A 22,788-nucleotide genomic window follows, 5' to 3' on the forward strand; every position below is an offset into this window, starting at 1 on the left:
TCCTTTGTTTTAGAGGACTGTATTTTTTTAAATCTAGCGATAGATTTTACTTTCAATCGGGCGTTTGTGTAAAAACCACGCACGGGCGTTCACGATTGGAAATAAGTGGCTTCATTTCCCATCCAGGAGTCTCGAGTTTATGGACCTATCTGCATTAGCCTCCGTATTTGACCTTAACCGAACAAAACCTTACTACTAACTGTCTATCTTCATGGTATAAATGACTACTTTGTTTTGAACTTTCCTTATAATTTGATTATAGATATTGCCGTAAGATGGTCTCTTTGAGAGATAGAAGTGGTTGTGAAATCCTAGTGAGTAGCACCCATCAAGTACCCACCAGATTCCGAATAGATCTTTTCAACCGTAGCCACCAATTGCCACCCGGGTATTTTCTTGTCCGTTTTACCGCCGTAAAACCGTCCAGTCTTTTTTTCGCACCTATAGACAATAGAAAAAAGGGGTTTAAAAAAGGATTGGATCGAGTTTAGGGTGGGAAATTAGATAATAAAGTAGCAGGTGCAGGTGCCTGACCGCGCGACTACGATCGAAAAGGTGTATAGAGCATAGTCCAATTTTCTTACATTATGTAATTGTTAGGAATGTTAGAATGCTTTATGCATACAAATCATTTTTTACCTTGAGTTGATTGTCGTATTACTAAATTTAGGATGAACATCACGAAAGCTAATTAACAGATTTCTTTTGATTACATACAAGTAGCCCAGAATCTGATAATCATAGCAGTTTGTCTTAGACTATCTTAAATAGGCCGGGTTACCTCTTCAGAAATGTCTTACCCAGTCTTACCATCACACAGGGTATTTACCATCACACAGGGTATTTTTACATAGGTCGAAAGACACAAGTGTGTATATTGACTAGACAGAAACCCGGTGATTTTTATAGCTTACGGAAACTTTGATTATACAAAAGACTGGACAGACAAGTGCTGACCACCCATCCTCTTCCGACTTCGATGGTCGGTTATGGCCAGTAACAACTTATTAGCTCGCGTCGGGGCTTAAACAATTTTACGTTAGACTAACAGCTAGCCGGCATTAGCGCAAGGCCCTTAATCACTGTGATTCATCAATATCGACCAATAAATTGAATTATGTAAAAAACAAAATGTGTTTGTTATGATTGCTTCATACTAGGTAATTATTTCCGTAATGGAAGAAGTGCTTGTTAAGTGTGTACTTGAAAATATGATCGAGTGTTTACTTCGTACCTAACAGACAATTCAAAAGTCACGTCAAAGAAGTTTTTTATAAACAAGGTACTGTAAAGTGATCGTTGAATTTAAAGCCTTTTTAATCATAATTATAGAGGCTCCCAAGACCTAGGAGAGCATTATATGGGAGAATATTGGGCTTTTCGTGAAAAAAAATTGAATATTGGGGGTGGAGGATATAACATTTTTTATGGAAATTTACCCCCCAGACATTGTGACTTCTGACCCCCCCTCCCCCCGGACAAACATCAGTTGACCCCCTGGACATTCAAAGTTACCCTCAAACAGAGCAAGTTTACCCCCCAGACAAGGCAAATTTTGTAGATTTTTCACTACTCCCCTGGACACTATATCTTGCACCTTCCCACCCCACCCCCTCATGTTCGAACATTTTCTGGAAAAGCCCATTAAGCGAATTCTCATTGTCAATAAAATATGGTCCGACCGAAAACTATAAAGGGATGGATTTCACCACTGGTGGACGAGCAGAATCTGACTTTTCTTTGTTTTGAATTGCAAGCTCGCCAAGATTTGTTTGTAATTGCGGAATTTAGAACCACTGTTGGAGACGGTAATTGGCTTTATCGGTTGGAATTTCGGAGTTTGAAGCTTATAGTGTAAATTTCCGTAATTTCAGACAAAGAAACTTCTTACAAAGAAATTTTCAGTGGAATATAGGCTCTCATTTCGACTGTAAGATGGAAATGGGAGAAAGAATCGATAAAATGGTGGAATCGGATAACCCTTGAAACCAGCCCCTCATTTTTAAAAATTTGGTTCCGATGGTACTTTACTAAATGTTATTTTTGTTAAAGCTATTATTTAAATTGTTTGCCTGAATATTTGATGTCCCAATTAACTGAAAAAATGCCTCTTTAAAATCTGACATTCTGACGTTTGTCGGTATGTCTTTAAAGAATGAAATTAAATTTAAAAGCACAAAGGTTGGACCGGTAGTTTAAAGAAAAGATTGACATTAACGAGCTTTTAACTTGTCTTTAATGATTTGTAAGGGTCTATTGAAGATGTTTTTGGCACTCAATGTTGTGATTGGCTCCGAGAACTATTATTTTACTTGCTCTTAAGAGATAATGACGTCAATAAAAGCCGTAAAAATTGTTGACGGTCGCCTTTTAGAGCGTTTGATATGGCTTCGTTAAAACCATAATGAAAAAAGTTATTGTTTTCGTGATTTTCTCTCCTTGAGAAATTTTGAAGTTTTGTTTGTTTGTTTTTTTTACTTGTGTACGTCTCTAATTGAGTGAACAATACACAAGTATAATTAACGTGAAAGTGAGATTGGGCTTTTCCAGAAAAAAATTTAATATTGGGGGTGGAGGATATAACATTTTATGGAAATTTACCCCCGGACATTGTGACTTTTGACCCCTCGGACAGCAGGTCTAACTCCCTGGACAAGCATCAGTTGACCCCCTGGACATTCAAAATTATCCCCAAACAGAGCAAGTTTACCCCTCGGACAAAGCAGATTTTGTAGATTTTTTACTACCCTCCGTGTATGGACATTTTCTGGAAGAGCCCATTTCGACCATTGACTTCAAAGCTTTGAAGGGGCTAGACCCGCTATTCATGGGTGGGAAATAAAGCCACTATTTCCCATCCAAAACACATGATCTGCGTGGTTTTCACTCAAACCCCAGATTGGAAGTAAAAACTATCGCAAGATCTCAAAAAATATACCGCTTAAAAACAAAGAAGGAGCTAGATTCAGTCCGTCATTCATAATGCAGCGCAAATCTTAAAGCTTCACTTTTTCTTGCTTTAGAAAGGTTAAAGATAAATGTCTAAACCCTTCCGGGCTTTATGGTTTCGACCGATTCTAAGGAGTTTGTCATACTATTCGAGTTTTAACTCTGTTCCACGTTTCTATAACCAAAACTTTTAATGTCCATTCACTTAGCGTGCACTCTTGTTCGCTACCATATGAAAACCATACCAGCGCAATTAAAGTAATTCCGTTGATAGTGGTTCCCACGTGTTAATAGGAAAATCTCACTTAGAAAAAGAACTTTAGTTGTTTAAAATAGTCAAAAAATGTGATTTTAGGTATTAAAAGAGATTTCTTCACCTCAAATCCACCGCAAAACACATCAAAATTTGGAAAATCTGGTCTATATCGTTATGGAATTTTCAAGGTCCATCTGACACAAAGTGCGGACCGGGCCTGGAAGATCAAATCTCGTGACTTTAAATACCTTAGGTCACCACCACTGGACTCTTTTCATGTCTGGCTTCTTTCATGCCCAATATTAAGCATCGATTATTCCACTATTATATTCGACAGCGCCACTGATTCCAGCATTGCATTGACCAGAAATCTACTATTTTATTATAATGGTCACCAGTATCGTACATTGATAAAATCGCTAATCAGAACCACCAGAATCAAGAGGGCCTTCGAATCCACCATATGATTCATCAACCCCAATCGATATCTAACACAGTCACCGAGAGAGTTTTTGTGTATCCGATCCCCTGCTCACATGACCTGGCAAAGGGACATTCATTTGCCAAGTGAATCGCACGGATTGGGAATCGAATTCCGACCTACTAAACAGCATTCAAGATTTATATTTCACTACACTACTGCGCTTTTAAATACTTCAACGATAACAACAGAATTACAAGTGAAACATTAGAATCTACATTGTATACTTACCAGAACAACCATCTCCGGTACAGAAATTTTCAAGTTTTGATAGTTCGAAGGCCATCATTTTCAAATAGTTACCCATTGCTACAGCTTGTTACTTTGTAGGTGTTACATACCGCTACTTTCCTTCACTGTCTGTTTACAGCGATCAAATTGGTCACCAATTTTTATTTATTCATTCCAGGCGATGTATTCAATTTCGATTCAGTTGGTGTTCAAAAAGAAAAAGAAGGCTGGGACGAGTGTGCTTGTATTGTACTGATCAAAGATGGTAGCCCGAGTGACGAGGAGAAAGAATGGATGAAAAAATGGAATAAGTGCCTGTCTTCGTCACTGAAAGATACTCAATGGACAAAAGAAAGGTATGTCGATAAGGGATCATTTGTTCAGATACCTTTTAATACCGGAAAAAGGGTTTTTGTCAGTGTATAAACAGGAGAGGCCACTCATATGGTCCGACCTGAGGTATATGGCTGTCCTTAAAGGGACATTAAAGTAGTAAAAAACATTGCGCGAACCACGTGTCATTAAAGAGAACAATTAAAATCACGTGCCCAAAACAAACTTGTAAAACAATTGAAAAATCCAAATTAGCCATTTTTTGAGATACTAGAAATGCAGGCGAATATGCATAGGGGCAAGGGCTCATTTTAAGGAAGATATTTTCAAAGCATTTGTTCTATGGTGCACTATAAAGTTTGGAAATTGGTGAAAAAAATGCACTCACTGTAAGAGAACTTTTGTGACAATAAGGAGCTGGACTGTAAGGGTCCGCTTTTAAAAGTATTTAAGTGGCTCATGCCGTCGTTTAGAAATTTTAGAACCCCCCCCCCAGGGTATAATAAAACCAGTATGTACATACTGTCTACCTACATAATATAATACCTAATAATATATAATGTAGGTATTATAGTTCAGTGTAGGTATATAGGTATATAGGTATTATGCGTTGGGTTACTTGCCAGGCAACTTTTATTTTTTTAATTCGTGAACTATTTTATTCATTTCTAGATATGATGAGAATCAGTTGAATTGTTATGATTACGTCATCCGTATGTTATCCAAAATACAAGGCCGAGAAATGAACAAGCAGGATTTTGTGCAAGATCACATTCTACCCACTACCAAAAAAGTAGCGAAATATTTGAAGCTACACAAGAGTATCCTTTGGTCAGAGAATGGTTGTCATTTTCAACAAAGTGGTCAATAGGTGAAAGCTATTACACTTCACAAAATAGTAGGTACCCTACCTGTCGGGAACCTATCTTGTTCCTAGAGCCGTAGCATAGTGCTAAGGCAGAGTGATTGGCTATGATGCTATGATGACTTGGGTTCGATCCCTGGTCGGAACATACTAAAGACTTACAAAAATGGTTCTTAATAGCTCTCTCATTGACACTCAGCAATTAAGAAAAGGATCAAGGATAAGGGGAGAAATCCAGAGAGAAAGAGACGCCCCTTTCCTACCTTCGGGCATATCGATAGAGGAGCCTTCCGACTGCAGCCGCAAACTTGCTCCGACTCCACTTACCAAGAGCCACACATGTATCACTTTTTGATTGCAATAAAAAATCGTGAGCGTTATCAGAATCATAAAAAAGTGACCTAAAAATAGACCTTATCGGAGTTTTTGATTTTTCTAAAAAAGCGATGCATTGTGGGATTGTTTCGAGTGTATTACAATAGAAATCTCTTAGGAATTCCTCAAGGGAATTCTATTGTAATACACTCGAAACAATCCCACAATGCATCGCTTTTTTAGAAAAATCAAAAACTCCGATAAGGTCTATTGGGAACCAGTTTGTAGACAGTTGGAATTTTAGAGTCAAAACTTTTGTGATTCAGTGAATTTTTTAGACAATTTTTTGAGGAAAAATTTTTCAGAGTGAGTTGTTGTACCCTCGCCCTCATAAGAATTTTGAAAACTTCATGAAACTGATATTTGAAATGTATAACATCTAATTATGTAGATTAAGCTTTAAAATGTACAACTTCGTCTTAATAAATTTGGTTAAAAATCTCATAAAAATTCTAATTAAACTCCTCCCCCGTCCGTTGCAACACACCATAAAAATTAAATTTTAGTCTAGAATGTCAATTTAATTTTTTACAGGTTGAAAATGTTTATTGATGCACTCGAACACAAATTGACAAAAAGTCAACAAAAAATCAAAAACAAAAGAAGGTAAAATTTTATTTTTCTCGTTGAAAAAGATTTATGTTTCAACGTTTGTCAGTTAAAATGCGCAACTGAAGACCTATCGAAGATTGAGACTCTCAATATGGAACTACATTTGAAAAAGGACTTTGGGAAACTTTAAATTCAAAGCTTGGAACTTAGACTTGGATGATAATGGATACAAAATGAGTAAGGGTTGATAAAGATGATGGAGGCTAAATATAACGGAATATAATAATAAATCTTAAATTTTTAAATAATATTGATTGGATTTTACATCGTCGCCAAATGGGTACTGAAACGTGTGGAGATACGCCAAGATTACTGGCCAAAACGAAAAGCTCCAAATGCAATTATATTTGTCATTGTTGCGAGGGTTGTGCTTGATGGTTGAGCTCCAAACAATATCTTCTTTTTTTCCGTAAAAAGTAGACACCCGACATTTCATTCAATTGTTACGAAACATTGATTTACAATTTGCTAATACTTGTTAGAAATTCTCGAACAAATTTTCCCAATCAAATTGGAGTTATGTTCCGACTAACATACCAGAAAAGTAGGAGCCTCGAATGATATTGATGTTGTAACGCTGCGATTGGTTGTGGATAAACACTGACACGAAACGATTGGCCTGTCATTAAATGTAAATATAATGTCATTAAATTGAATATCAACTAAAAATATATTTTGTAATAGATTTGAAGTTAGACAAAAGTGTCATTAAATTTAATTTCAATTTCAAAATAATTTTGATAGATTTAAAGTTAGACAAAACCGTTAAATAATTCGTTTAGATTTTAAAATATTTTGTAAAGCAAGTTAGATAAAATCAATATGCATAAATTAAAATAACATTTGATTAATAATTCATTCTTTGCAGAACTCAAAAGAGAGAGGGTGGACCATTGAGTTTAAAGCCCGAAGGGCTAGATCTAGAATCTCTAACCTTTCGCTGGCAACAAAAAGTGAAGCCACTTATTTCCCATCCAGAACGCGCCTAGAACGCACCATAATAATCACGACGGATTGTATCTAGTGGTTTTTGAGGACTGCATTTTTTGAAATCTAGCGATAGATTTTACTTTCAATCCGGCGTTTGTGTAAAAACCACGCGCAGGCGTTCTGGAAGAGAAATAAGTTAAGTGGTTTCATTTCACATCCACGAGTCTCGAGTCTAGTGCTTCGGGCTTGGAAGTCAATGGGATGGACCATGTAATTTGGCGTACTAAATAACAACGACTTTCCGTATTCTGAAAGAGAGTGAGAGTGAGAGGAAAAACTGAATTTTGACCTACCTCAAGATACATGTAACCACTGACATTCAAAGAAAATATTCGACTGTTACTACGAAGTCCTGATGTCGAACTGATTGACCTATACATGAAGAAGCAAATATTACCTTCCTTAGCTTTTTTAACCTTGACGCTTCATAGGATGGGCACTGTCACTTCGTGTAAGATTCAACTTTTTGGACTAAGATTCCACTGCCTCTCTCTAGCGGAAAAAAGTCCAGGATCCTGGATTGGAAAATAAGCTTGATGAAAAAGTTAGCCAGTTTTCTAACTCAGCACAACCTTTTTTCCATTACTCTAGAAAACTCTACGGTCTTCAGTCGGCTAACCCGGAAAATTCAGTGGAATCTTATCCAAAAGAGACGGCAAAAGCTTCATGAGATTGGGAAGTTCATATAGTGTCCATCATAGTTCTTTGGTAGAATAGTTTCAGGAGATGGAAATTTAAAGAAGGCAAGGAAAAAGGAAAGGACCAAGGGCCACATGTTGAATTTCAGAGAAAGGCAAAGTGTTGTGCTCTCGGTAAAGAAAACTTTCGTAAAAAAAACTTACATGTGTTTTTTACATTGGGCGTCAATACAAATACTAGCTGTCACAAAATCCTTCCGCGCAAACTCTTTCATTCCTTTCGGTAATGAAATATGAACAGTTCCGTGGAACGAGTAAACCGCAGTTGTTGGAGCGGTAAAACGTCCGGACTTTAAACTGACACCAGAACCACGCAAAAAGGCACCTTGTTTGTTGGTCTAGAAAAATAAAATGAAAACATTGAAGAGAGGCTAGGTCTGCTGAATACGGATAAAATGTTCGATGATTTCAGAACGCTTGAAAACTCAAACGCTTCATTTTTCTAGGCTAATGTGAATGGAAGGGCAAAGGCTTAGAAAAAGCGTATGTCTATAGGGGCCTCTATAGTTTCTTTTCTGTTGTTCTCTGCGTACAAGAGGTGAGGGGATGACAGAAATCTGGAAGATTTATGCGCAACACTATGTAGATGGGTCCATTTTCTTTAAGAACTATTTAATGAATAAATACGAAGTGTAGTTTAGTGCGAAATGTGGTCCAACCCCTTCTCACGTAGTTTTTCCGAATCTTTTCAAAGCTAGGAAATTCTTGACTTTCTTGATTGGCTTACTACCACTGATACTGAATATCACTCCTCAAATGAAATAGACGACCGACTTTCTGCCCTGTCTATTCTAATTGTTAAAGGTGGTAATGAGTGGGTAGAAGGTTGCCTATTAAATTGTTAGCTTACAAAAGATTGAAAGAAGCATTGACGTCAAAAAAGGGAGATGAAGAAGAAATGCATTGATTTTAGACATCCAACTTTCTGCCCGTCTAACCCGGGGGGGGGGGCACTGGGTTTGCGGACTGACGGTATGTGCGGGCCAAAAATTGGCTTTTAAAATTGCACCCTTACAGTGCAGCAAAAATCAGTGAAAATCATACCCTTAGAGTGCATTTTCCCCCAAATTTTCGATCCCTTTCGTGCAAAAAATGGTCAAAATTCTAGCATTTTTGGTCAAAATATCTAGATTTTTCAAGAATTTTCTGAAATTTCTACCCTTACAGTGCATCTCTAGTTTTTCCGACCCTTACAGTGCATTTGAGGTGCCTTGAAAAAGACACCCTTAGTGCCCGCACATACCCGTCAGTCATTTTGCTTGGCTGCCCCCCCCCCCGGGCCGTCTAAACTAGGACTAATTCCTTTTTCCATAAAATTTCCTAATATGATGGGGTGGAAGTTTTACTAGATGAAATAAATAAACTACCTCGTATTTATCAAGCTCGATAGTTGATCGATGACGTAATGGTATGTTGACGTGCGTCGAAATAGCGAATCCCGATAAAATGTCGGGAATACCGGCTGCCATCATCTCACTAACGTTGTTCACAACCCGTTGACTTGGTTTCAGACCAACTAGAAGGGAAGAAAGTTGTAAAGTAATTTAATGTCTCAGCATAGGAGCATCATTTTTGCATCAATGGCAAATCGCATTTTGAAATTGTACCCGTCCGAATTTCTCGGCTATAGAGTTTTTCCAAATCCGTAGGGGCGATCCCTTAAGCAAATCGAACCCCTTGGCTACGCTACTGGAAACCTCTGTATACTACCAAAGGCGCAAAGTAACACACCCACCTTCAGCAGACCCCTACACAACATAGGTTTAGCATCATCCGACTATTCCAACAATGCTAAAGGTAGTCTAGCAAGCTAGACGACTAATTCAGACATAGTAGAAATAAAGCAAAAAGTAATCCCGTAACAATAACTGTATTATCATATAACGCCTATACTACTGTATTATACGCATTATAAACGACTCCAGTCTAGTCTAAAGGGCACACAGACGACAGACAGAGATGGGTAACCTTGTGGGGATACTTACAAGATTTTTGTGTTCTTAGCACTCTTCGGAATTGAGAAACCATATCCTTTAATGACATCACCGATGCTGGTGGGAGTGGCTCTTTTGTCGGTCTCGGCCGTCTCTTTGGAGCCTATGAAAATGCATGTAGTTTAGTTGAATTCTTCTTTAGACCTTTATATGATGTGTTTGCAAAGGGAAAAACACACCTAAATCTTACTGGTGGAACAACCGAGGCAAAAAGCCTCATTTGTTTTGGATGTATACGTTTTTTATGAGAACATCTAAATTCTATGTTCTTAACTTTTTCAGTTTTAAGCCTAAAAGCTTTCTTAACATGCTCTTATTTTCAAAATTATGTGAGTATTTTTCTAAGAAATTTGATACTTTAGTCTGCAAAGTCTTAAAATGTTCTTAACTTGTTCTTAAGATTTTGCCAATTGTAACCATATAAGTTCTTATGCAGTTTGTTCTTACAAAAAACATGTAGGAGCACTATTTCAGTTAATCAATTTATTTTACCTTTTTTCTTTGTGTGTTTTTTTCTTTGCGCTGAGTCAGCAATTCTTTTTGGCGCAATGACTTTTGCCATACAGCCCAAGTTTCCTTCGGGTCCAGTTTCTTTTTAGGTGGTCTTTCACGGGGTTGTTGTGGAACTGCCACACCCTATGGATGAAATGTTTCAACCCAGATGACACACAACGTTGTCTCAACGTTCATCTAACGTTAAATGGACGTTGTGAACATTAAATTGACGTTGAAAGAACGTTGTGTGCCAGCTGGGAATTGACCTATTCAACGCCCCGTATGGTTGACAGATCATTAAGCAGACCTATACTATCTGAGGTCTGCGATTCAGACTAGCTCTTTAATATTTCAGTAATTGTTTTTTCTTGGGAAAAATTACCTGGTTATTAGACGATGTTATCGTCCGTTTCAATGATAGCAATGGCGGGAAAATATGGCGTTATGGCGGTATACGGGAAAAAACCCGTTTACGAATTTTCTTCGGCTTTGGGCTTATTTTTTAGATAGTGATTTGTCTACCTGGTTATAAGATAAAACCTTCTTTTCGTAAAATGTATGGCTTTGAAGTGTAAATAATCGCAACGAAAATTCGATCACATGATTAATGAAGTAGTAACAGTTTAATGTTTCGGTGATTTAGTTATCAAAAGATTGACACAAGAAACTTGTTCAACAAAACTATTGTCATGTGTTACTTCCCAAAAATGAGGTGTTTTTACATTTTTGGATACTAAATACTAGCCATAATTTTCATTAAAGTACCACCGCAGCAAAACGAACACAAGACACAGGAAAAAATCTTAAAATCCCAAGCCTGGGAAATGGCCATTTTCGGGGTGGGATTTTTTTTAGCCCTGAGACTTTTTAACGATTACATAATTCAATTCAATTTCAGGGGTGATTTTGGCCATTTTACAAGCCTGGGAAAATTTTTATACAAACTTTCCCACCCCGAAAATGGCCATTATCCAGGCCTGGGATTTCTCGGGGTGGGATTTATTTTTCAAAAGATCAGAAATTTGAAAACCCACCCTGAATTAAAATGGGTCTTTGCCAGGCTTGGAATTTCTGAGCTACGCATGCGCAAAGGTGGATGCTCTTAGATCGGATGGCCAAAAGTCACCTTATTTATTTTCTCATCCGCGCATCGCTAAAAGTCACCCTGGAAGACGGGGGTTCGGTTATCATCAGTTAAGGTTAGGGTTGGAGCTCGAGAGTCACAATAAAGGACCGAAGGTTCTCATAGGGGCACTCGTACCCTGTGACTGTGTAGGACTATATAAAGAGATTTGTCCGTTTGATATAAGTTCTTTCAAATTGCGGAATCTGGCATGCGGCGATGGCTCAGTGGAGAGAGTGCTGGCTTCCGAAAACGAAGGTCTTTCTTTGGCGAGGGTTCGAACCCCATACGATGCGATGATTTGATTGGACGAAATAGGATTGACGGATCAAAACTTAAAATTAGATAATTAGAAAATAAAAAATAAAAAACAAAGTCTCAGACAGTCAGAAAAGAGAAAAATAGGATAAGAGATAGGAAATATAAAAAGGTGACGATTGGCCATTCGATATAACATCTACCGTTTGAGGTCAATAAGTTGGCTCTCAGGTGCAGCTCCGCTGTTGTGACAAAAGTGCCGGGATTCTCAAAGTAGCGCAAGTACATGACAGGACTAATGGGAGCTATCGAGCCAATGCTCACAAAATGATCAAATGCATTTACTAATTTATTAAATCTAATTCAATTTTGGGTAATACAGATTTCCTGAGAAATTGTCACTTTACACCCTGAAATTTGGAAAACACAGGCCTGGGAAATGGCCATTTTCCAGGCCTGTAGTTGTTTCACTTTTCCAGGGCTAATCCCAACCCCGAAAATGGCCATTTCTCAGGCCTAGGATTTTAAGATTTTATCCTGTGAGAGTAGAATTTGCTTTCAAAAGGAATGGTATTAGCCCTACAGTAATTTTTTCATCTGATCTGAGACAAAATTCAGTCTTCAAATGCTAACAAATGTGTCAAGGGAGTGATTTACAGTTTTAGTTTCAAAAGTAAAGCCCATTTTGTTTTTCTACCTAGAGTACATAGAGTGACATCCGTACCTTGCCTTACACGTTTTTTTTATAAGAACAATTTCATAAAAATACAAGGCTGAGATTTGGCCAAAACCTAAGAACAAATTAAGAACAATCGGAGCCTCAGATTGCAGAAATTACTGAGAAGTATAGATTTCCAATTTTAATTAATATGACAAGAACATTTAAGTCTGAAAAACTCAGAACCGCCCAGTCAGAGCCATAACTTATTGGTTTTCTATAAAAACCATGTATTTAAGGATGCTCTCATAATGTACACGTTTGTTTAGTAACTTAAAGGGACATAACAGTACTTGCGAAATTTGTAAACAAACTGTATGCAGCAGATACAAAATCAAAACAAATGTCACATGTCAAAATAAAAAATCAAACCAAATATGGCTAATTTTGATTGCTCAATTGTTTTACAAGTTTGTTTTGGACACGTGATTTTAATTGTTCTCTTTAATGACATGTGGTTTGCGCAATATTTACATTTTACTACTGTAATGTCCCTTTAACTATTCAAATACTTTGTGTTAGGTGATTTTTTTAACGCGGACCGCTTGATAACTACTTGTGGTACAAACAAGGGAGTTCGTTAATTCTCTAGAGATAAGAAAAAGACAAACTGAGCTTTCAAAATGGGTAATCAGATCAATTAACTCTGGAAAATCCTTTTTGATCATGATAAAACAATAGAGAGACCGTCAAGATAAAAATGCTACCGGGACACCATTTATGTGGAACTAAAATACTGAAAAACGCGCGCAAAATTATGAGATGATTCCCCCAACTTCCTTATGCATAAAGCTATGAATGCCACCCTCGGTCGCTTTAGGCTCTCTGCGGCGGCAATTATAGTAGCTTAAAAGACAAAACAAGGGGTCTTTAATGCCTTTATAGGGCCTCAAATTATCAATATTTTTTGACATTTTCCAAAAATGGAAATCTAGTTTATTTAGCAGTCCAAAAAAAAACTGTAACTGTAAAAAGCAGGTCAAAAAACTGTAAAAAAGGTCAACCAGTCAGACATTCAAAGCAATACCTTCAAGGAAGAAATTGACGAAATTTTTGGTAGGAGCTTTTAATAATTTGAGAGATATTGGCTAAATTCAGCAAATCCGCCAAATCTTCTTTGCGCCAAAATTTTTTCATTTAAGGTATCTTTTGATGGTAGGTGTCTTTAAAGATTTTCGCATTTCGATGATCTTTTAAGTTTAAGTTTCTTTTCTCACTTGATTCTACTAGGAGTTGATTTTCATCTTTTCGAACATCTTCACATTCGCTCATTCTAATATCCCACTCGCGATTATCTTTTCAACGAGCACAAAATCGCCATCTAATTCTAACTCTATCCAATGTTAATACATTTATACTTTCACTAACAGCTTGTTTCAAAAATTTACGAAAAGGGTGAATTTCCGTATTATACGTACATACCTTTTCGACCGTAGCCGCGTCTGCTTTATCCCACTAAAACCATCCCAGTCCTTTTTTCGCACCTATAGACAATGTGTCAAAAAAGGATTGGATCGAGTTTAGGGGGATAATTAAATACAGTTGACGTTCTCTAATTCGACGTTCTACTATTCGATAGGCTCCCTTATTCGATGAAATTTAAAGTCCCAGTCAACAAGAAACTCTCATAAACGACGCTCTACTATTCGATAAGCTCCCTTATCCGATGAAAATCCAATTCCCCTTGAAGATCGAATTAGAGAGCGTCAACTGTAATTAAATGGCACGAGCCTGACCGCGCGACTACGGTCGAAAAGGTGTATTCAGAAGTCGTATGTATAGACTAATCAAAAACTAGTCGCTCCGTCACAGAAAAAGTGCCATACGTGAACTCGCTAATAATACCGAGCTTATGTATGTGTATTTTCTGCGACGGAGACGGGAAGGTTCTATAATTTGACTAGATCATGATCAACTGAGGACGACGGTTAATCAGCACTTTTACCGTCCTCGATTTTGCGGGTCAGAACTGCAGGTTATTCCAAATCGCTTCAGTCACTCCGCCGTCGCAGTTTTTTTTTCCGTAGACGGGCGGAAATATCTTTAATGGTCGGAAATATCATAGCGTAATGGTCGGAAATATCATTTGATGGTCGGAAATATCTTTTGATGGTCGGAAATATCCAAAACTCTGAAAATTTGAAAATTTAATGGTCAGAAATATCATTTGATGGTCGGAAATATCATTTGATGGTCGGAAATATCCAAAGCTCTAAAAATTTGAAAATTTAATGGTCGGAAATATCCCGCGCTTTTAAAAATTCTTCATCAGCAAAAAAATGTAAACAAAGATGGTAGCAAAGGTGTTGTTGAGATTTCGCTGATTGCTCAGAGCGCGACGAGCAATTTTTTTCCCCGATAATTTTCCTATCCATCATTCCGTGATTCAGGGGGTATTGGGTCATTGGTGTTGTGTGTGCCAGAGTAGTTTTTTATTTTAAGTTTTTGGGACACTATCTGAGAACTGTTCTGTTTCTTAGTTCTTTATACAGTACTTTACACAAGACATAGACAGCTTTTTAGGGAGAGAAAGTGGTAATAAACTTTTTATTCAAACACGACTCTTCTTTCTTTCTTGTCTTTTTTATATCCTTTCCTCCTCTAGCCCCCACTACTCTCAAATCACCCTAAAGCTAGTCCCAACCCTACCTATGGACACCCTCCCATTCTAGACCTTACCCGGGGGGCACTCGATCTGAAAATGACCATACGTTCGGCGGAAAATTTGGCGTCCAAAATCGAACCCTTACAGTGCATCCAGCTGGCAGTGCATGCAGTGAAAATTTGGCCAACAAATGACCCTTACAGTGGGGGCTAGAGGAGGAAAGGATATAAAAAAGACAATAAAGAACGAAAAGTATTGTTTGAATAAAAAGTTCAATACCACTTTCTCTCCCTAAAAAGCTTGTCTGGCACGGTTGGCAAACAATATCATACTCCAGGATGCACCCCGGCTCGAACCACCAAATGCAAGCAACCTTGATTTACAAACCCAACACCTAACCGCTTGCGTCAACGAGACACGATAAAAAGCTGTCATTCACAAATACTTATAGTGTGTAATTTACAGACCTTAATTAAGAAAGCTCCCAACCCTACCGGTGCCCCTACAAGGATCCCTACGGGATCCAAAGTTAGGTCTCAGGGTACGAATGCCCCTAAGAAGGCCTTCGGCCTTATATTGTGACTCTCGAGCTCCAACCCTAACCCTAACTGATAATAACCGAACCCCCGTCTACGTCCGCGGATTGAAAAATTTCACTTGCATCCTGGAGTATGATATCTATTGCCAACCGTCTGGCACACACAACAAGTTGGCCACACAACACCAACTTTGCTACCATCTTTGTTTACATTTTTTTGCTGATGAAGCATTTTTAAAAGCGCGGGATATTTCCGACCATTAAGTTTTCAAATTTTTAGAGCTTTGAATATTTCCGACCATCAAATGATATTTCCGACCATCAAAAGATACTTCCGACCATCAAATGATATTTCCGACCATCAAATGATATTTCTGACCATTAAATTTTCAAATTTTCAGAGTTTTGGATATTTCCGACCATCAAAAGATATTTCCGACCATTACGCTATGATATTTCCGACCATTACGCTATGATATTTCCGACCATTAAAGATATTTCCGCCCGTCTACGGAAAAAAAATTTGCTCCGCCGTCCCCAAAAGTACAAATACATAAACTCGTTAATGTTTAAGGCGTGAGGAAATAAATGAACGACAGGAACTGACAGTATATGACCATTGCATTTTTATGGACATCTAACTAATAATAGTCTTGTTTTACCACTGATACTATATTGTGCTAGCTAACCTCGTCCCCGTGTATCTCAAACTTAAGTTACTGATGGACGCCAGATAATTATCTGGCGATATCCGTAAGCAGTAAGAAGGCAATTATACGCAGGGAACGAGATTGATGTTGTTTTAACGTTTTTCTAACGTTCACAACGTCCATATAACGTTGGATGAACGTTGAAACAACGTTGTGTGCCAGCTGGGACCGCAAAAATATGAATCAGATCTCTTTTTAACTCGTGAAAAAGTCATAACTCGATTTCAAACAAAAATACCAAAACTTACAGTCGTTTTTCTGTTCGAATGTTGTCCGAAAATTTGCTGTCCGAGTTTCATGACTTGGCTCTGTGTCTTCTTGTCCAGCTCTAAGTATTTGTTGCATTCTATACATCCAAGGAAGAAATATAACATCATGGTTATCCTCATGGTGTTTTGTTTCATGTTTTTATGCTCTAAAAGGATAAATAATCTACAAAAATACTTTTAACTTTTCAGATACCTCTAGTAAGCTGAATACACATTTTTTCTTATAAACAGCCAGGCTGCTAATGCTCGAGTCCTCAAATTAGCCGATTTGTTTCACAATCTATTAAAGTAAAGCTTTTTAGACAATAATGACCATGGCAAACGAAAGCCCTTTTCCCAATAAGCAAAAATATGATATAAAACCAGGGCCTAAAAATTGGAGTTGATTATGAGAAAAATTGTATACAGAAGCAAGACGACAAACTCCTCTACACACCACACTGGTCAAAGGTCGCTGGTCGCTGGTCGCTTTCACCACTTTCACGCATGATGTTAACCAATCCTGTCTCCCTTACCCCAAAAATACTGTTGACCACTATATACCCCTAGCACTCAAATTTGTGATTACATTCAGAGTTTCCAGACCATAAATGAAACTGACAAATAGAAGAAAAAAACATCCATAAGAACCAAACTCAAAAGTAAGCAAATATTGTACACTGCGTCAGCGATTTAATCCGATTGATAAATCTATTCATTTTAAGAAATTGTAAGATATAGTAACTGCTGTATTTCAAATCTCTTGACAAGTTATAACATTTGACACCTGTCAATTACGGAGGAAATATAGTAAACAAGAAGTCATATGATAAATAGAACCAGGAGTACTATTCTGCGTCACACTAGCACCGCCAGTGATGTCATTGACTTGTCATGACTAACCAATGACCTTTCAGCGAGAGAGTCTGAAATCTGAACTTAACACACTTCTTTGATCTTTCCAGGTAGTCAAACAGCTGTCCTAATTATTGTCAATGTTATTGGATGTTTTATTTCAATTTAGCATGACAAAAACCATATTTTCATGCTACCTACACGCAACAGCGTTTTATAGGTGTTCAAAATTCGACTGACATTCAATTTGTCTGATTTTACTCATGTTAGCGGCATGGGATTGAAACTAAAGCTCCAGGAGTACTATTCTGCGTAACATTAGCACCGCCAGTTATGTCATTTGCTTGTCATGACTAACTAATGACCTTTCAGTGAGAGAGTCTGAAATCTGAATGATTATGATTAAGCCAATCAAACTTCCAAATGGCATACAGCCTGCCGGATCGAAAGTATTTTCTCTCTATCTTACCTTGATTTGATTCATCGAGAGAGAAAAAAGACCATCGGTTTTAGAAAATTATTCGTTCGAGACAAAAGAACCCATTGAAATTCAACCTGTCCTTAAATCCTTAAATGGATTAGACTAAAGAAATAAAACGACTTCATATACCCAATCACTAAGCCATGAAATCCCCCAGTGGAGTCCTTGATCACGCCATAACGCCAAATATTTTCTCTTATCACGCCATCAAGCCAGAAAGTTCTCAACACGCCATCGCACCAAAAAGATTCTCTTATAAATCACGTCACTCTTTGAAACCATAGATCACGCCATCACGCCAAAAAACTCCCAATCACGCCATCACGCAAACCGTTGTTTGAAAGCCATCGGAAATTCATACTATTTTTAACTGGGACCAAAGGATAAGCGCTAGTATATAAGATAGTTATCAATCATTCATTCAATCACCAAAATGACCTCACCAAAATCAAAACAAATTTGCAATCCATGTTTACCATCAGATAACTGTTCAACGTATATCATTGAATAAGATTTAGTGTGAAAATGCGTTCATATATTTTAGTAACTTGAGCAAAGTACAAAGAGATACCTAACTCTCCTTATAAATCAATATTCACCGCGCCGCTATTTTCTTATTTGCGATGGGAATATATTGTATAAATTACATAATGCTATAGGAATATTTGAGTTTTTCATCAACAGTTCTTAAGACATTTTTGGCAACTTACAACTTAGTACTTGGTCAAATAGAAAAGCTCAAGGATAGCAACCCCTGCGAGCTGTAATGGGTGTATTGCTAAGCTTTACAAAATGAACAACTCGGGTGGACTAATTAAAACATTCGAATGAATAAAACCTTGCACCACCGGAAGATTGTAACCATAAATAGGCTTGTGTCCTTCTCCAACCCTACCAAACTTAGGGTAAACTGTTTGGTATTTGAGACTTGCCAAGTCGCTCGAGTGAGAATAAGTTTTCTAATTAAAAACACACAAAGCCAATGGGAGCTTTACCCATAGCGTGACACCGTAAATCATCAATGGCACCCATTTAAAATCTAGTATTTTGACAAGAAAAATATGGAAATTTATAACGAGCTGTCTGCATGGTCCGAGTATTATTTTTTCATAGCTCATTTAAGACTCAGAGGATTTTAAAAGGGATGTCAAGTCTTCCGTTAAAATTTGATCTCCGCTGCATATCATAACGGATATAAATAATTTTTATGACTTGGGATTCTACTTTAGGGATATTAGCTTCCAAAAATTGGATCAAAGTCAATTCAAAAGCAATCCACAAGCATCGGGATAGCGGTGAAATCTTATATGATCAAAGGGTGGTTTTTATATTGCAGAAACACCCCCTTTTCACAGACCCACCGGAAAAATTGGGCTAAAATATCGTTCCCGGTGAAAGTTTATCCTCAAATTTTAGTCCCCACTCGAAATAATCAAATAAACCAATTCTCACTGCAAGATATTTACTGTTTTTCCTATCCCCACTAAGTTTTCTGACTTAAAAGCAAAAAAAATCCCCAGCCATAAAAAATGAAAATATCAATCCCCATCGAGTTTCAGTCTATTATTTTTATCCCTATTGGCTGAAAAAATCCTATCGGGTCTGTGAGAACGGGGTGTGCAGGAGCTGGATTAAAAAATATATTCTGCGCAAAGAATCGTGCCCAGCTGACACACAACGTTGTTTCAACGTTTATATAACGTTCACAACAATGAAGTATAAACCCGAAGGGCTAGAATCGAATCTCTAACCTTTCTCAGGCAAGAAAAAGTGAAGCCTTAAAATATGCGCCGTATTTTTTATGACGGATTGAATCTAGCAATTCCTTTGTTTTCGAGTGATATGTTTTTCGAAATTAAGCGGTAAATTTTAGTTTCAATCTGTCATTTGTGTAAAAACCAGGCGGGTCGCTCAAGGCCGTGCAACTTTGGTAGGATTTGTTGGCTTCAAATCCTACCAATGAGATTCGATTCTAGCCCTTCGTGCTTATACTTCAATGGTTCACAAATAACGTTAGATGATGTGCCAGCTGGGTGGCCAATCGTGGTAGTAAAGAGCTTTTACTTTGCAATGCTTTTTTTCGGTCAATTTTGAAACAACCTTTAATTACAGACAGTACAGGTAGGTAGTTTATAAGCTCCCTACCGCTGATCTATTATTTTCACACTCTAAAACTCGAAAGTTTAGCGTAGCAACGATGGAATAGAAATATATTAAAACATTATGCATCAGGTTTATTTAATCCTGTAAGATTCTGTCATGAAAGTCATCAAATATCAAAACCAAATAGCATACTACGAAGTTTACCCAAATAGATAAAAAAATTCTCGTACTCGTACACACAATCAATGAACTCATCCGTCCTAACCAGGCAGATACATAAATCTTTCTTTCAAAATTTTGAAGGATTTGGCATCAAGTGTTAATACCTTCCCTTTGGAAAAAAAGATTTTCTTGGTATAAATCAACCATTGGCTTGTTTAACTTGTCATCATGGTCATGATTTGTCCAATAAATTTAATTTCTCAAAACACAACACATTCTCCATAACAACGTTGCGTATGAACTTAAAAAAAATTTCACCTTAAAAATCAACTCAAAGAAATCCCTAGTCCTGTCAACTGAACGAGAAGAAACAAAACTAGTTCTGCCACCCTTGTCGTTTTTACTGAAAAGTACAATAGTGAAATGCCGACATAAGCGAGAAATGACCCACTGCTGCTTTTTGGCAGAAAGTCGTAAATCAATCTCTAAACTGTCCCAAATACTACTGTGTACTTTCGTATAAACATAGAAATAATCAAGTGGTATTTTTGTCACCTACAGGATACTTCGAGATAATATGTACAATGTTTCGCTTCCTATATTACCATAAAGTCTTCCGTAGGGTGACAGACCTGCATGCATCCCCTCTGATATGTTTTGTTATAGGGGATGATAATCGTGTATAAAATTCTCGTCCGAGAGTTACCCCAAATTCGGGGTAACTTGTTTCAATTTATAGCCACTTCATCGCCACTAAACATAATTTGATAAGACTGACATGACTTTCCTTCGTTTTTGGACCTAGCCCGGTGGGGGTCCTATAAATTAACCTGTGTTCATCCGTTCGTTCGTTCGTTCGTTCGTTCGTTCGTTCGTTCGTTCGTTCGTTCGTTCGTTCGTTCGTTCGTTCGTTCGTTCGTTCGTTCGTTCGTTCGTTCGTTCGTTCGTTCGTTCGTTCGTTCGTTCGTTCGTTCGTTCGTTCGTTCGTTCGTTCGTTCGTTCGTTCGTTCGTTCGTTCGTTCGTTCGTTCGTTCGTTCGTTCGTTCGTTCGTTCGTTCGTTCGTTCGTTCGTTCGTTCGTTCGTTCGTTCGTTCGTTCGTTCGTTCGTTCGTTCGTTCGTTCGTTCGTCTGTTACCAACTTTTCTCATGATTGAATCATAGGAATCTTTTGATTTTTGGTACAAAGGTGCAAAATGGTAGTGGCCAAAATGTGACTGAGCCCGATTTTCGAAAAGAAATTTTTTTGGGCAAATTTAGGCCAAAAAACGGCTAAAAAACGGGTTTTTTGGAATTTGTGAAAATTTGGATCATTAATTTTTTCTGATTTTTTGCTTGAAAGTAGGGTACCATCATAGGTAGACGATCCTATCGTCTACACAAGATCACTAAAAAGGGAATAGTTTAGGAGAGGCGTGACAAATTCGGGTGGAGTAAGCAGTGGCGGAGATGTTTACAGTGTTGTTCCAAAACTCTACCGCCACTTTTTTCCCGTAAACCGCCCTGACTCCCTAACTCTTTCTCGCATTTACTTTAAACGGACGATAGCATCGTCTACATCATAGGTAAAAGATCGCTCAAGCAGATTTTTGCAAAAAAATTTTGTTGGCTCAAAAAACGCATGTTTATCTATAAGATTCACTATTAATAAGCATACATCAATGTTCTTAGTCAAATTACCCAATTTTTTTATGAGATAGATGTTTTTTTGCTCATGAGAGCTTACTTTTAGAGAGTATGTATGTTTAGACATGAAATTTTGGTTGCTTAGCGTGTTTTTATAGAAAAACTGGCCAAATTCGATATTTTTTTATAAGCACATTATCAATTACTTAGGTATTAGCTTTTCTCGAGATTGGCTCATTCATTCTTTATGATTTTTTGCACAAAGATGCATAACTATAAACCCTCGAATGTGACGGAGCCCGATTTTCGAAAAAAAATGTTTTTGGGAAAATTTGAGCCAAAAAAACGGCTAAAAAAAGGGTTTTTTAGACTTTGTGAAATATTGGATCATTGGTTTTTTGCATGAAACTAGGTAAAAGATGGTTCAAGCAGATCTTTGTAAAACAATAATTTTTCAGCTCAAAAAACGCATCTTTATTTATAAGAATCACTATTAATAAGCATACATCAATGTTTTTAGCCAAATTACTAAATTTTTTGATGAGATAGATGTTTTAATAGATAGATAGATAGATTATTTCAAGAGCATGAAATTTTGGTTTCTAAACGTTTTTCGATCGCCTGAGGGCGATTTTAACAGTGTAGATATATACAAGTCAAATCTCGTTTTTGAAATCGAAAGTAAATGTTTGACTCGCTTACCTTTATAAACTCATTAGTTTCTTTACATGTTGTCTGAATAGGAGAGATTTTAAAATTTTTTTAGGCTATATCCCATCCTCTTCCTCAAAGTGTAACTTTTTTCTCTAGGGTCTACGCTTTACTTTTGCTTTGATCATGTGTTATGTACTGACTAATAATGGCAAAAGTTGCAGATCAAATAAAATGTATAACAGCCTGAAGTAGTCTATTGTATTCATCACTTTTGTATTGTTTATGACGTCATTCCCCTATCATTTCAATGCTCGTCTCATTTATCCATGTTCATTATGCCACATTATGCTTAGAGCTGTTAAATTGATTTACTTCGTTAAGCGAGACAATAATTTCACAGCTGTTTTAAAACGCATGCGTAAACATTTTGT

General features: G+C 37.3%; 2 protein-coding genes across 4 annotated transcripts in view; one reads left to right on the forward strand and one right to left on the reverse strand.

The window, feature by feature from the left end:
* Positions 1–6,529, forward strand: part of LOC136802783 (MKRN2 opposite strand protein-like) — a 32,564-nt gene extending 26,035 nt beyond the window's left edge. The window contains exons 3-5 of one of the 2 annotated variants that reach the window (XM_067059542.1): positions 4,096–4,273; positions 4,923–5,148; positions 6,025–6,529. In XM_067059542.1, coding sequence (XP_066915643.1) covers positions 4,096–4,273; positions 4,923–5,121 — 377 coding nt within the window. In that variant the 3' untranslated portion in view covers positions 5,122–5,148; positions 6,025–6,529. The remainder of the gene's footprint in view (positions 1–4,095; positions 4,274–4,922; positions 5,149–6,024) is intronic. The other variant, XM_067059543.1, reaches the window with a different exon arrangement.
* A 90-nt stretch (positions 6,530–6,619) lies between these two features.
* LOC136802777 (adipolin-like) lies at positions 6,620–16,659 on the reverse strand. Of its 2 annotated transcripts, none has more exons than XM_067059537.1 (7): positions 16,480–16,659; positions 10,277–10,420; positions 9,776–9,878; positions 9,158–9,306; positions 7,935–8,128; positions 7,386–7,464; positions 6,620–6,721 (listed from the first exon to the last, which is right to left on the reverse strand). In XM_067059537.1, exons 1-7 carry the CDS (start codon positions 16,633–16,635, stop codon positions 6,620–6,622), a joined length of 927 nt encoding a protein of 308 aa, XP_066915638.1. In that variant the 5' UTR covers positions 16,636–16,659. The 2 variants fall into 2 exon arrangements, with proteins under 2 accessions (XP_066915638.1, XP_066915637.1); XM_067059536.1 differs by having other exon boundaries at positions 9,776–9,887.
* Between the last annotated feature and the right edge of the window lie 6,129 nt (positions 16,660–22,788).

Source organism: Clytia hemisphaerica, unplaced genomic scaffold (assembly GCF_902728285.1).
Source record: "Clytia hemisphaerica strain Z4C2 unplaced genomic scaffold, Clytia hemisphaerica genome assembly, whole genome shotgun sequence".
NCBI lineage: Eukaryota > Metazoa > Cnidaria > Hydrozoa > Leptothecata > Clytiidae > Clytia > Clytia hemisphaerica.

What these genes read in the sequence shown, in the direction of transcription:
- LOC136802777 (XM_067059536.1), bottom strand. Translation starts at nt 16,635, where the DNA reads ATGAAACAAAACACCATGAGGATAACCATGATGTTATATTTCTTCCTT. An exon ending in AAAACACACAAAGAAAAAAG is followed by an intron (nt 9,888 to 10,276) that starts GTAAAATAAATT and finishes GCATTTTCATAG; the next exon opens with GCTCCAAAGAGACGGCCGAG. An exon ending in TCGAGCTTGATAAATACGAG is followed by an intron (nt 8,129 to 9,157) that starts GTAGTTTATTTA and finishes TTATTTTTCTAG; the next exon opens with ACCAACAAACAAGGTGCCTT.